The sequence below is a fragment of the Oncorhynchus gorbuscha genome, linkage group LG18 (assembly GCF_021184085.1).
Source record: "Oncorhynchus gorbuscha isolate QuinsamMale2020 ecotype Even-year linkage group LG18, OgorEven_v1.0, whole genome shotgun sequence".
NCBI lineage: Eukaryota > Metazoa > Chordata > Actinopteri > Salmoniformes > Salmonidae > Oncorhynchus > Oncorhynchus gorbuscha.
The window spans coordinates 35,703,383-35,717,607 of NC_060190.1; the positions used below are offsets into that span (position 1 = coordinate 35,703,383).

General features: G+C 42.9%; 2 protein-coding genes across 2 annotated transcripts; one reads left to right on the forward strand and one right to left on the reverse strand.

Annotated features, from left to right (window-relative positions):
* Nucleotides 1-320: 320 nt before the first annotated feature.
* Nucleotides 321-3,678, forward strand: LOC124003438 (transmembrane protein 263-like). The gene is made up of 3 exons (XM_046311698.1): nucleotides 321-645; nucleotides 1,408-1,492; nucleotides 2,475-3,678. Exons 1-3 carry the CDS (start codon nucleotides 637-639, stop codon nucleotides 2,780-2,782), a joined length of 402 nt encoding a protein of 133 aa, XP_046167654.1. The 5' UTR covers nucleotides 321-636; the 3' UTR covers nucleotides 2,783-3,678.
* A 2,278-nt stretch (nucleotides 3,679-5,956) lies between these two features.
* Nucleotides 5,957-14,096, reverse strand: cry3b (cryptochrome circadian regulator 3b). Its single transcript, XM_046310141.1, has 14 exons — nucleotides 13,829-14,096; nucleotides 12,558-12,730; nucleotides 10,200-10,308; nucleotides 9,901-10,043; nucleotides 9,636-9,820; nucleotides 9,363-9,460; nucleotides 9,112-9,252; nucleotides 8,116-8,427; nucleotides 7,778-7,929; nucleotides 7,415-7,617; nucleotides 7,136-7,234; nucleotides 6,902-6,985; nucleotides 6,575-6,777; nucleotides 5,957-6,265 (listed from the first exon to the last, which is right to left on the reverse strand). Exons 2-14 carry the CDS (start codon nucleotides 12,713-12,715, stop codon nucleotides 6,221-6,223), a joined length of 1,932 nt encoding a protein of 643 aa, XP_046166097.1. The 5' UTR covers nucleotides 12,716-12,730; nucleotides 13,829-14,096; the 3' UTR covers nucleotides 5,957-6,220.
* Nucleotides 14,097-14,225: the final 129 nt, after the last annotated feature.

Below are 14,225 nucleotides of genomic sequence, written 5' to 3' on the forward strand. Positions count from 1 at the left end.
CAACCAACACTCACTCTTATGATGTTGGTATGGAGTAACATACCAACATGAACAAATACTGAATAAATAAGCCTTATAAATAACTCATCTTTTGTGTTATTTGGGTGAATGAATGTATTACCAAAATATAAAATATGTACTGATCCTTGTAAATGAATCATATGTCATGATCTTTTTGACCAATATAGTCCAAAAGCCCAAATTCGGCACCATTACATAACATGTTCTCTTTAAATGAATCCTGAAAAAAATATGTATTCCGTCTGCCCTGTAGAACACATAAGACGTGTAGCATTCATGAATAAAATAGAGAGAGCAGCAGCCTGTTTGAGGTGACGCAAGATCCGGAGAAAACGAGTGCAGTAGTTGAGGCGCCACGTCGGCAGAACCAACAAGATACATCCTATATTTTTTAAAGGAAAGTTTGAAACCGCGAAAGTACGATTTTACGTGCGTTAAAATACAGGACAACACGCTCTTAAAGTATAGCTTTGAAGAGAGGAGTTTGAACAAAAGTATAAAGGCACAGGCTGAAAATTGCATTAATATTTTCAGAAAACAAACGAGCGCACCAAATATTCGTCTCAGGTGCGTAGCAGTCCGTTCTACAAGCGGACATCAGAAATTACTGGAAACATGGTGAAGGTGAGGATAAGTCTGGCCCTTTGTATCGATTTATGTATTTGCGTACGATAAGTAAAGTGATAGGCTGCTGCATATCAATTGGGGTATGATAAAACCAATTGCGCACGAACGAAATAAACGGAATTGATAAGATCCGGACTGAGTGATGCACTGTGCTTACTTTCAAGCAAAATATTACCCTAAATCTACAGCCCAAATTATTGACGTTGTGTGTTATGAAATGTCGCTTGCGTTATCGTTTGAGTGTTTTCCCTGTGCAGCCCATGTAACCATCTAATTGGAGCTTTCACATCAGGATTACTTTTTTATGACTCATTTAAAAAGCCTGTAGCCTTAGCTTTGTCATCTTTTTGTGATTTTTGGTTGATATAACAAAAGGGCATTTTAAATCAACACGAAGCAAACGAGGATTGTCGTATGATTTTGCAACAAGAGTAAGAACTTTGAATATCCAACAAGCACTGGTTTTGAATGTTTGCTTGACGGGCTCCGTCAAAATTGAACTTTTTGTGCAAGAAATCCCAGAACATAACCGTACTAATAACCTACTTATTTATGCCTTTGAGCACTGTTTCGTGGCTGCTCAGAATTTGCATCGATCTTTCAATTCAGAAAAACATTTCTACGTGTTAGATTATACTGTTTTGACTTTTCCAACAGGCTTATAGTGTTGGTGGTTTAACAATTTGTAAGATGTACTACTTGTATGTACTTATTAAATTGCATTTATTTTAGCCTAATCAATATTGTTTGTTCTTTAAGAACGTGAACGCCACCCCAGAGCCCCAGCCTGAAGGTTGTCTCGTGGAAGAAGAACCTGAGTTTACTGAAAGCGAGCCCACAGCAGGTAAATAACACAGTCATCAACAGTGCCCACTGCGTTGAACAACATCTCTCTGCGCTGTAGCCATCTCTCTTGGTGGGCATATTTTAAAGCCCAGTTTGTCAAGGGACAGTTGAACCATCTGGGATAAGGTGCAATTCAGGGTAAAGGGTTGTGTTGCTATTTTAAGAAACTGTAGAGATGTAATTAAGGGAATATGTTTGTTTGTGATTGGCTAAGGTTGTAGCTCTCAAACTCAAGGTGGCATTCTGCCTTCTCCCTACAGTTTTGAGTCATTAGCTTCGTTCCCAAAGACCTTGTGTACTACAATCTTGAAGCTGTTTTTTTAAAATGTTTAGAAATGCCAATCATCGCTTGCAATATGGTTTTTGAAACCATATGGCCCTTATTTTTCATCAGCATCAGAATCCTTCAACAACAAAAAATATGCACACACTGTAGCAGTTTTGCACATTGGTTTCATGTACCATATTAAAAAAATTGATTGTTTCCATCGCCTCTTCAACTCTGCCAATAGTTTGTCACAACTGTTGCGTTAAATAGCAAATGTGCTTACTCTGGATGATCATTCTCATACCATGCTATTTAAACTGCATGGTTTCCCAATGTTGCAGTGTGGGGGACCACACACCATGTCATCGTGTGACTCTGTTTACTTCGATATGATGGTTATTTCGTACCAAAACTTCCTGTTCTGTCACAGCTGTTTTGATTTTTATCTGGTATGACTTTACTCACATAACAGGATGGAAATGTGGTTACTAAGTAGAATACCTCAATGTATTGACATGCTTGACTATTGTTTAATGATATGATTCATTGTGTGTAGGCCAATATCCAAGCACAAAAGCTGTTTTCTCTCTCGCCTCTCTCTGCTGATGGTCTGTTTCACAAACATGATGTGTGGTCCTCACTCTCTGGTCTTTCGCTATCTTTCTAAAAAACCATTTTTGCATGTGTTCTAAAACTCATCTCTCTCTCATAGATGAGGGGAAGGATGCAGGTAAGGAGCACCCCGTGGCCCAGCCGGGTATGATCTGGCGGGTCGGGGGTGGCCTGTTCCGTGCAAGTAAAACTGTGGTGGGTGCCACGGTAGGAGGAGTCGCCTGGCTCGGTGGGAAGAGTCTGGAGTACACTAAATCAGCAGTTACTTCAGTCCCCTCGATGAGCGTCAGCCTGGTGAAAGGGGTTGCCGGGGGAGTGTCGTCGGTCGCCGGGGGCGTGTCATCAGTGGGTTCCACGGTAGCTGGCAGAGTTCCGTTCAGAGCCAAGACAAAGGACAAGGCAGAGTGAGGAGGAGATGATGACGATGATGGCCACGCAACACGATGCATCGCCCCACCGACTGAGCCATAAGAGGAAGTGATGAGTTGAAGCTAGTCGCCATGTTTTCAAAGTGGATTGATTTTGTTGTTTTTTTTCTTTTCTTTTTTCCGTTTGTACATCATTCACTAAGTTGTACCTGGGGAAACATGTTCAGTAGTGCCTTCTGTAGCCTCCCCCTTCTTTCCCTGTCCCCCCCCCCCAAAACACTTTCACTGAGCAGTGTGTACAGGGGGTCTTCATCAAAACCTACATGATCCCCTGAAGCCTTAAGACAATGTAGAGCAGTTCTATAAGGAGGGGGAGAGATAAACAGGCATGCTAGGTTGGGTTCTTCTCTTCCACCATTTAAAGCCTGGTTTGTGGTTTCTAATGTGCTGGAATTTTTGTATGAGCTTTTTTTGTGATCGCAAACCCAAACACAGAACATTAGCTTGTTTCAAAATGCTACAGTGAACCGTGTGAAGATAGCTTTTTGGGTCTTCTGAAAAGTGTTTGATAGCATTTCCAAAATAAGAGTTGGAGGTGATGTGGTTCTGAGAGCTAATAGCCCTGTTTAGGTTGATGTTGTGGCAAAATGATATGATCACTTTAATCATGGTTATTCAGTAGATCCATATATGAAATGGAGACGTCATACATTTTACAGAAAATAAAATCTATTTATTGATGGACTAGTTTCTCTACTGTCTGTCTTTGGTCCTTTTTTATAACGTTTCTATGGAAACTCAACATTTCAATGCAACAGTTTGGGTTTGTTTCTGTATTCTGCCATGACTTGGCTGTTGCTGGTAGAGAATGCTGATATGACTGTCTGGCATGCTTGTACTTTCCAACATAATAATAAAGTCTCGTGGGGAGTTTGACATTGTGCCTCTGTCTCATTCACAATTTGGGATGTACCTTGTCTCGAGTCAATGCTACCGGGGTGTACTCACTAGGAAGCAAACGCATTGCAATGGTGAGGGACTTACCTGAATTTGTCCAATAAACTTGTTTTTGATAAATGTTTTCCCTTTGGAGTAAATGTTTTCTGTTGTGGAAGGTTTTGCAACTGTTAGTCTAAATGAGGCCTGGGGTGTACCCAGGCATTAAGTGGTGAAGCCAAATTAATAGTTGGAGACGGTACTAGATTTGCGAAGTCCATTGGGACTGCATTTCTTCAATGGCAACATACTCTGTGGAATGTCTGTTGCCATGTTGAAGGGCTCTTGAGTGTGCTGATTTTCAAGGGTCTGAGTGTTTGGGTCAATTATGGGGTCCTATTATTAGCCTTTGTACCAAACTGTTACTGCATTACTTATCACTATGGACAACACAACAGGTGGACTATTCACCTGCTGAACCTAAGTGCTAGATTCAATCCAATCACATCTGCATGTATCAATCGGAAATTACCGTTTGAATGTCAATCGTACTGTAACGCAGATCATCTGCAGTCTATTGAATCTAGGCATTACTGGCAACCAGCCAGACGTATTGAATCCTCTCTTGACGTTCTGTTGTCTGCCCTGCAATGGTGTACTTTGAAATTTCTCCATGTACCAAAAAGATAAAGTACTTGTAAGTGTTTAACTTTTGTCAAGTGTATTTAAATAAACTGCTGATAAACAAGTCAACTGTTGTAGCTTTCCTGTTCACATCCTTGGTGCCAGTCTGGAACCAACATGGTCTTGCTAAGGCAACCCATTCCAAACTGGTTCAACTCAGAAGCAGAGGGCCCCAGCTAATGTATTGTACCAATGTTCATGAATTATTACCAATATCTCTGAAATAATTAGCCTAATGAAATGAAAACATTCATGAACAGAAATTAAATTGGACAAGGAATCCCACATGTCTTGTGTTTCAACAATTTAATTTCAGTTGAAATAGTTTCCAGCTAATGTTTTTTTAAACCAGTAATGTACAGCCCCAGAGGGAAAACAAAAAACATATTTATGAAAACAACCTACATGATACCAGCCAACATAAAATAGATTGACTTCCTGCTAGCTTTTGAAACTGAAGATTGACTTTCTGCTTGAAAGTTGACTTTACATTTGACATTTTGGTCATTTAGCAGACGCTCTTATCCAGAGTGACTTCTGGTTAGTGCATTACACTATGGAAGACAGGTATTAAAGCAATGTCACCATAAATACATCTTTCAGAAGCTAGTGAATCTGGGAAGAACTCCCAATGGCAGTGTCCCCAGCAGACGCAATGGTAGATTACTACTGGGTGTCTAATACAGTAGGCCACTTGTTCACCACCAGCAGTAACACTGATCTTCCGTCCAGGCAGTTCACATCCTCTACCCAGAATAACATTCTTCACCCTCCATTTGAGAAAAAATAAGAAACATGGTGAAAGAACACATGATGAACTGCTGAGGCTATTACATATACTTTCCCAACAGAGAGCAGGTGATTTGATTTGACCAATCAGCCTGCTGTGATACTCAGGGTTAGAGGTCAAAGGTCATGGGTAGTCCAGACCTAAATATCAGGTCTCCAGTGAAATGGTTTGTCTTCAGGCTATATGGCTATGTGTCACACACATACAGTAAGGCACAGTATGGTAAAATGTCATCCACAGTCTAACTGACATATTTACATAAATTACATCATAACATGTGAGGATTGGACTTAGCTACCTTGGACAAGAAGAAAAACAGACAAACCAATGTTGTTCAGTTTTTTGTTGTTGTTTAGACTATCTCATATTCAACCCAGGTGGTGTATTTAGGGTCATTATAAGCGCTCAAGATTAGATTACGAAAAACCCAAACTGATTGACCCTTTTGCCTAATTGAAATAGTACATCTGAGTTCGCAACTCTCAAACCTTATGTTATGGTCTAATGTTGTTATGGTCTAATGGTCTAATGCTGTTATGATCTAATGGTCTAATGCTGTTATGATCTAATGTTGTTACGATCTAATGTTGTTATGATCTAATTGTCTAATGTTGTTATGGTCTAATGGTCTAATGTTGTTATGGTCTAATGTTGTTATGATCTAATGGTCTAATGTTGTTATGGTCTAATGTTGTTATGGTCTAATGGTCTAATGTTGTTATGATCTAATGTTGTTATGATCTAATGTTGTTATGATCTAATGGTCTAATGCTGTTATGGTCTAATGGTCTAATGTTGTTATGGTCTAATGTTGTTATGGTCTAATGGTCTAATGTTGTTATCGTAGAATGTATGCACACATGACTGTAAGTCGCTTTGGATAAAAGCGTCTGCTAAATGGCATATATTATTATTATTATTATTATTAAACCTAAGACGTCTCAGGGACTTTCATGTGACATCGCATAGAGAATTTTCCCTTTTTATACAAAAAATAAAAATGTGTCTTTAAACATCTCTGTACAGTATATATCATACAAAATAATATCTATCTATGATGGCAGCAGCTTATGAAGACACAGCCATCCTCTCATCCTGTCGACCCGTACTCTTCTGAAACACAAACACAGAACAAAGACAACATTGTAAAATATTACGACATCGTTTTACCATGTTTATACAGTCGTATGTAAATACCAGAGGGGTTTATAGTTTCACAAAGCAGAAGCTCTGATAAACTGATCATGTGGAGTCTATTTTACTATGCTCCTAAAAGTCTATATTTATGAACTCAGAAATATGAATATTTCAGACTATTTAATAACTTAACGATCATGCTTTGTGACATCACCCCAGGTACATAACATCGACTTTAGAAAAGAGAATGTAAACACAAATATTGACCCCTGACCCCTGACTTACATGTTGGTGATGTCGCTGCACCTTGAAGGCAGGGGCCGGAAAGTCGCTGCCCACTTCCTGTTCCGACTCCCGCCCCCTCTTCCCAGTCCCGCCCCGTGTCAAATGACCTGGATAGTGAGGCACAGCAAACTCATGGGCACATCTTGTCCGACAGAGTTGCTGATTGGACGATCCTGCCTGCTCTGCGTGCGCCATTCCACAGCCTGCAGTGACCAAGAGGCAAACAGAAATAAACCCATAAGAATGTCCTCATCTACATAACACTGCAAGTGACTGTTGTGACCAGTCTGTGTCCAGTCAGATATGAAATACTGTGTCTAGACTTACTCTGAGTGCATGTTGGTCCAGGTCGTGGCTTCACTCCACTGAGTCCCAGCAGCTCCTCACCGTTCACATTTACTCTACTAAGGCCTGGAGAGAGGAGAAGAGAGGGAGAGGGGAGGGTAGAGGAGAGGTGGAGTGTGGGTTAGAGTGTGCTCACTTTGCAGTCGTGGTGTGATATTATTTGGGATAATGTATGAATGGTATCTAAGGAGGTTTAGGCGAATGAGCCTTGCTCACCATGATGGCTGTTGAGCCCGCTGTGTTTTCTACCAGTAGAGGGCGATGCCACCGCATTCAGATCCTCAATGGGACTGGTCGGCACAGCTGCTAGTAAGCCTATTGGGAGAGAGACACACGTTATAATGAATTACCAAGTGTGAGAAAGAGAGCGATAGAGACAGACAGAAAGAAAGTGTGAGAGAGAGCGAGAGAAAGTGGGCAGGTGATAGGAAGAGAGTGAAAAAGAAAAGCGAGAGAGAGTTCAATACAAAGTGAGGGAGGGAGAAAAATACTTACTGAGTCCTCTGTATCTGGACAGTTGCTGGTACATTTGTCTCATCCTCTCTATGTTGAGTCGGCTGGCCTCTGCATGGTTCACCATGGGTTTGGGGTAGTCCACCCCGACCACACATTTGGCCGCCCGCTGCACCTCTATAGGGGCGTTCCAAGGGTCATAGATGTACTTGTCTGGCATGTCTTTCAGGACAGGTAGGTAGTGTCTGCAAGCAGAGGGAGAAATTAAATCTCAGCACCTCGTCACAACTGCCAGAGGAGTTGGTTCAGCATAACATACAGACAGTAGTCAGACAGAACAGCCTTGCTATGTGTGCGTCTTGTGTGTGTGGGTGTTTGTGTGTGCGTGCATGTAGCTATACCAACCTAACGAAGTCTCCTTCGGGATCTATTTTTCGTCCAAAGCCCACGGGACAGTAGCAGTGGAAGAACTGCTGGAAGAAGGAACTGCAGGAGTGACACAACCAGCTGCCTGCGTTCACACTCCAGTCTGCATCCAGGAGCAGCTCCTCAAACACCTGACAGACACACACAGAACATGTATCTCTTCTGATTCTTCCCTCTTCCCTCCCCTCTCTCTACCTTCATGCCCTCTTCCCAGCCCTCTTCTCCTCCACCCCTCCCTCCCTCCGTCTTTCTCTACCTTCATGCCCTCTTCCCAGCCCTCTTCTCCTCCACCCCTCCCTCCCTCCGTCTTTCTCTACCTTCATGCCCTCCTCCCAGCTGATCCACAGGTCTCCTCTGGTCAGGAAGCAGGCCACAGCGTGTCTGGCCAGGTGGTGGATCCAGCCTTCCTGCCTCAGCTGAGTCATGATGGCGTCGATCCAGGGGAAGCCAGTCTTGGCTTCGGCCCACTTGGCCAGCGCCTCGGCGTTGCGGTCCCAGGAGATGCGGATACAGATGGGGTTCCCGTCCATTTTGTCGAAGCGGGGGTTGTTGGTGGCGGCCATGTAGAAGAACTCACGCCACAGCAGCTTGTCGTAGAGAGAGATGGGGGGACTGCCGTTCGTCTTCACCTGAGAGAGAGGAGAATGTAATCGTGAGGAGCAATCTTATGTGATAGTTCCCTGCGATAAGAGTTGGTGTTGGTGTAAGGTAAGGATACGTGTGTGTTGGTGTTAGGTAAGGATACATGTGTGTTGGTGTTAGGTAAGGATACATGTGTGTTGGTGTTAGGTACGGATACGTGTGTGTTGGTGTTTGGTAGGGATACCTGTGTGTTGGTGTTTGGTAGGGATACCTGTGTGTTGGTGTTAGGTACGGATACGTGTGTGTGTTGGTGTTAGGTAAGGATACATGTGTGTTGGTGTTAGGTACGGATACGTGTGTGTTGGTGTTAGGTAAGGATACATGTGTGTTGGTGTTAGGTACGGATACGTGTGTGTTGGTGTTAGGTAGGGATACCTGTGTGTTAGTGTTAGGTAGGGATGGATGTGTGTTGGTGTTAGGTAAGGATACCTGTGTGTTGGTGTTAGGTAAGGATACGTGTGTGTTGGTGTTAGGTACGGATACGTGTGTGTTGGTGTTAGGTAGGGATACCTGTGTTGGTGTTAGGTAAAGATACGTGTGTGTTGGTGTTAGGTACGGATACCTGTGTGTTGGTGTTAGGTAGGGACGGATGTGTGTTGGTGTTAGGTAGGGACGGATGTGTGTTGGTGTTAGTATGTAGTAGGTGTAGTTATGTGTGTGAGCTACTGTACCTTCTTGTAGAGCTCTGCCAGTTTGCTGTAGAAAAGTCGACAGGACAGACATCCAAAGCGGAGGTAGGGGCTGAGACCTAGAGGACTGGGTAGCAGGGGGCTGGCGGTCTTCCTGGTACTCTCAAAATTCACCTGCCACGCCTGGAGAGAGAGAAAGGTGGAGGATTAATATATGATACATCTATGATATAATTGGACAGTGTGAGAGTGTGTGTGTGTGTGTGGGGGGGGGGGGGGGGGGGGTTACGAACAGTGGAGAGGTCAGGTCCCAGTTGTCTCTCTATCCTGGTGAGAGCTTCACTCTCTCCTCCTGGCCACACGGCTGGGGCTAAGCCCTCTGCATCAAAGCCTGGGGAGAGAAACACAGAGCATGTTTAGACACTTCAGGTAAATTATCTCGAAAACGTGTTTTTTCTGCTCCTAAGAACCATTCTGGACAGACTCGAAAGAATTGCTAAAACAGTTTAATGTTCAACTCCATGAAGCAAGTATGGACACCCATTCCAATAGAAAAGGTGTCTTACCCAGCTCCTCCAATAGGGGTACTCCGTACTTGTCCCTGTGGTTGTCTGAGACAGGGGTGACACATCGACCCATGCTGGCCCGGGACAGAGCCCCTACTGGGGCATCGGGGGGCAGCATGGAGCCAACCAATGTCTGGAAATGCTTGAAGGTGAGAGGAGGATGACCCCCGTTCAGCTCTATGATCCTGCAGAGAGGAGAGGGGTTTCAGTTAGGGCTCTTTTTAATCAAAACCTCCAAGTGATGTCACCCTTGTGTCCCACTCACTTGTCCAGGTCGTAGAGAGTGTGTGAGATCCTGCTGATGACCTCCACTCCGGCCTCTGTGGCCAGTTTCTTAATGGCTGCATCCCGCTCCTTACCGAACGGCTCAGAGTCACACTCAAACGTCAGCTGGGAGGTGTTCCAGTCCTGAGAGGACAGGACACAGCAGACACACACTGGGGTTAAAACAACATATACCGATCGGCTTTGAAATGGTCGGCCAACACTGATACAGCATGGTGAATATTTGCTGTCCTTGGGGGTGAGAGAGGCTGGGGAGAGGGGAGGGAAAATGGTTCTCACCTTAAAGAGTCGGGGGAAGATGTTGGCCGGCTGGCCTCGGATCACAAACAGACGGGAGTTGAGCTTCCGAAGGCTTGCGTCTAGATCTTCCAGACACTGCAGCAGGAACCTGAAACACAGGAGGGACGACGACCGTCACTACATGGCCATGCTGGAGAGGACACTGCTTCAGGGGCATTCTCAGAGCGCAAAGAGACTCATGTTTACTACTTAGACCTGACACCATGTTTACTACTTAGCCCTGACAGCAGGGTAGTGGGTTCGATCCCCGGGACCACCCATACGTAGAATGTATGCACACATGACTGTAAGTCCCTTTGGATAAAAGCGTCTGCTAAATGGCATATATTATTATTATTATTACTTAGACCTGACACCATGTTTACTACTTAGACCTGACACCATGTTTACTACTTAGACCTGACACCATGTTTACTACTTAGCCCTGACACCATGTTTACTACTTAGCCCTGACACCATGTTTACTACTTAGCCCTGACACCATGTTTACTACTTAGCCCTGACACCATGTTTACTACTTAGACCTGACACCATGTTTACTACTTAGACCTGACACCATGTTTACTACTTAGACCTGACTCCATGTTTGATTGAATTAAACCCTAACAAGTCCCACTCAATAATACATGATAAGTAAATGAATAAGAACATGTTTGTTGGATCAGGATATGAATACATAAACTCTTAATCCCTTTCCCAGAAGCAGACCGACGCCCTTTGACCACATGTCCATCATTTATGTTATGACGGTAATGCAATGATGACATCAGAATTGTTACATCACCGCACGTATAACGATGCCGGTTTCAACAACTATTATTTCACGCAAACTTTCTGAAGCTCACATTTGCCTTTTAACATTTACGTCCCCTTTCCAGCATTTACGCAGTAAGTCGTGTCATTGGGGCACCGATTCAGTCCTCACGGTTGCATATGTAATATTTGGCATGGGAACTGTGCCATGGTTGAGTTAGCGGCATCACAGCATAGCATCCCAGGTGACTGAATGACTGACTGAACGCAGTCACCAGAAAATGCTTTTGATCCTTCTGCTCAGCGTAAGAACAGCCCCCTGAGAGAAGAGCAGCAGGTGATACATGGTGTGTTTGTCTGGTGTTTGAGTAAACACCTGAACACCTTTGAAGACAACGATAAACACACCGCCTGTGGAGAGAGACATGATAAGCCGATAGCCCTGCTATCTGTCTGTTGCTTCACACTAGCAATTTTCCAGATCAAGTATAGGTGTTAACAGTTGAAAAGGTGGCTAATCCAGCTGCGGATCTAAGGGCCACTACCGCCTCCTGCTGCTTGAGCAGTTTAGAGATCAAGCTAGGCCGATCTGCTAGCCTGCTGGAAAGTAGGTCATCCCAATAGCAACCACTGACTCAGGAAATGTAACTCTCTTTTTTTTGGCACACTAAACCGGCTCCCTGCATGAACGACGCCATTTTACAGGCCTTGGCTCTACGCTCTTTAGTCTTTGAAAGATGCCAGAAAGAATGGCCCCAGAGAGGATTTATTCAATTGTACAGAACGTGAAAAGAACATTTTGTCTGGCCGAGGCAACGGTAAGTACTTTGTAGGGAAATATTTATATTATACTATTAATGCTCTCTTAATTAACTGTTACCGGAAAAGAGAAGCTGTTGATTGTGCCTGCTATTCGTCCCATTTGTATCCCTCCTCTAAGTTAAAAGGACCAAGGGATAAGCAGCACTGCACTATTTCACATGCTCGCCATCAACCAATGTTTAAAAGAGAATAGCCTAGTAGATACCCAAAAGAAGACTCACATAGGATCCACAAACTTTCAGAACCCACCATAATAGCTACATACAGAAGTCACTACTTTCATCTTGAAAGCAGACATCATTACAATATGGGCCTACTGCTGCCATCCTTACTCTGCTGGGCCCAAACAACTACCTGATGATGTCAGGGTCCAGGCTTTCCGCCGGCACATCTGATCACTCCGTACTACCATCCTCTTTAGCAAGGCCAGATATTGGAAACTGTGTGATGGGAGCTGTTCTGAGAACCACCACAATGCTAGAACCACTAGAACACCTGGGTCTGGGACAATTCAGTGTCATTGATGTTCAATAAAGATTTGTACAAAATCTTGAATTGGACTTTCAATTCACTTCTTGAATTCAAACGGAACAGAGTTCAACCCAACCTACCTCACCCACTCTGTAATAACCATTGAATTGTATTTATGGTAATAACACATAAGCGTCCCGAGCATGGACAATTCATTTAAATCTACTGGGACAATAGAATCGTATTGACTGGTTGGTTGATGGGTGAATAGGTACTGTTGTTGTGGCTCACCTCCACCGGTTGACCCCCAGGTTGGAGGAGCCAGCGAACCAGGGGTCTAGGAAGTATACACAGCGCACCGTGTCTGAATCACGCACAGCCTCCAGCAGGGCCGGGTTGTCGTGGAGACGCAGTCCCTTCCGGAACCAGTGGATGGAGTTCTTGGTCATGTTCAAAAACAGGGCCTGGAAAAAAGACAAGAAATGTTAAATATTTAGAAGCACAGTACGTACTTTAGGGAATGGGTCACATTTTTTAAAAATGGAAAGAGTTAAAGACTCTAAAAAGAGAACTGATTATTAAATACACTGGATGTTAGAAGATTAATATTAATATTACACAATTCAAAAATGAATTGTTCACAATGTAATGGTTATTGGAATTAAATTGTACATTTGCATGTTCAGTTGGAAAATGACTTTTGTTAGAAACAATGTACAAAAAAAGTATACAATTGATTATCATATTTCTGTTACAGACTATATGATGCACAGAGCTGAGAGTCAAATGGGACTAACACATTACAACTAGCCTAAACCAAGCAAAGCACTGCTTCAAATCTCAGTCTCCAATTAGTTTGACTTATTAAAACTCATTATTTGACGATCTCATCTAAAGCAATTTGCGGACAAATCAGAAAAATACAATAATGCACGAAAGCAATAGAAATAAACATTGCCATTATATATATTTTATCAATTTGCAAAAAAAACAATACCGTTAGTCTCGCAACTTTTGAATGAAGTTATATCACACTCAGATAGTACAGCTTGTGGCATGCAAATGTATGACACAGTGTAGGTGATTTGGTCACCGTAACATCAGAAATGTTATCAACATAATATACACTGCATAACTGCACACAAATTGTTCAAAAAGCTCAGACACACACACATACATACAAATGTTATGCCGTACCAATGGTCAGACAACTTTGTTTTTTGATAACTTGGAATTATTAGGTTCTATATGCATCTTTGCCAATTTCAGTTCATTTCAGACCGCCTTGTTCTGTACGATGGTCTACATAGTAGTATACTCTAAATACCCAAATTAATAAAAAATAAAAAATAATATATATATATATATATATCCTCACACCATTCAAACCAATGAGGGTTGTGAATTGTAAATCCAATTAACTCAGAATAATTCTCAGGTCACGATTTGCCAAAGCACAGCCTCAGAATCAGGTCAGTTACATGTACCTTATGTAAGGATAGTACATGTGCATGGAAGAAGAGAGACCTACATTCTGATAAGTAATAATGTCCATCGCTTACCTGTAATGTGCTGTCAAGGATGTGTCTCTTATGTCATTACCGTTGACAGGATCGTTTAATTCCACCGGTGGTCTCTCCAAGTGTGAATCAAACAGTCGGGGTTTTGTGGTGTACAGTTAGTTCTACCAATGCAAGAACAAGACAGTTGCATAACTGTTCTAGCTACTGCGCATGGCCAATGTTCCAGAACAACACGTGATATAGAAATATAAATGAATAAATGTGATGTCTGTTTCCAAGCACAGTGACTTTACTGTCTAGTTACAAAGTCATATGCTCCAAGCAACACGCCCCAACAAGCAATAAAGAAGCGACCTAGAAATCCAATTGGTTGACGCAGTAGGCCTTTCCTCACGTTTTTGCGGCATGGAACGATCAGGGGTACTTTTTTGAGATG

Bases quoted from the DNA above. Each gene is read 5' to 3' on its own strand.
- LOC124003438 (XM_046311698.1), top strand. The intron at 1,493-2,474 runs GTAAATAACACA...TCTCTCTCATAG, and splicing joins TGAAAGCGAGCCCACAGCAG to ATGAGGGGAAGGATGCAGGT.
- cry3b (XM_046310141.1), bottom strand. From the start codon at position 12,715: ATGACCAAGAACTCCATCCACTGGTTCCGGAAGGGACTGCGTCTCCAC. The intron at 9,821-9,900 runs GTGAGTGGGACA...TCCTCTCTGCAG, and splicing joins ACTCTCTACGACCTGGACAA to GATCATAGAGCTGAACGGGG. The intron at 7,618-7,777 runs GTTGGTATAGCT...CTCTGCTTGCAG, and splicing joins CCCGAAGGAGACTTCGTTAG to ACACTACCTACCTGTCCTGA.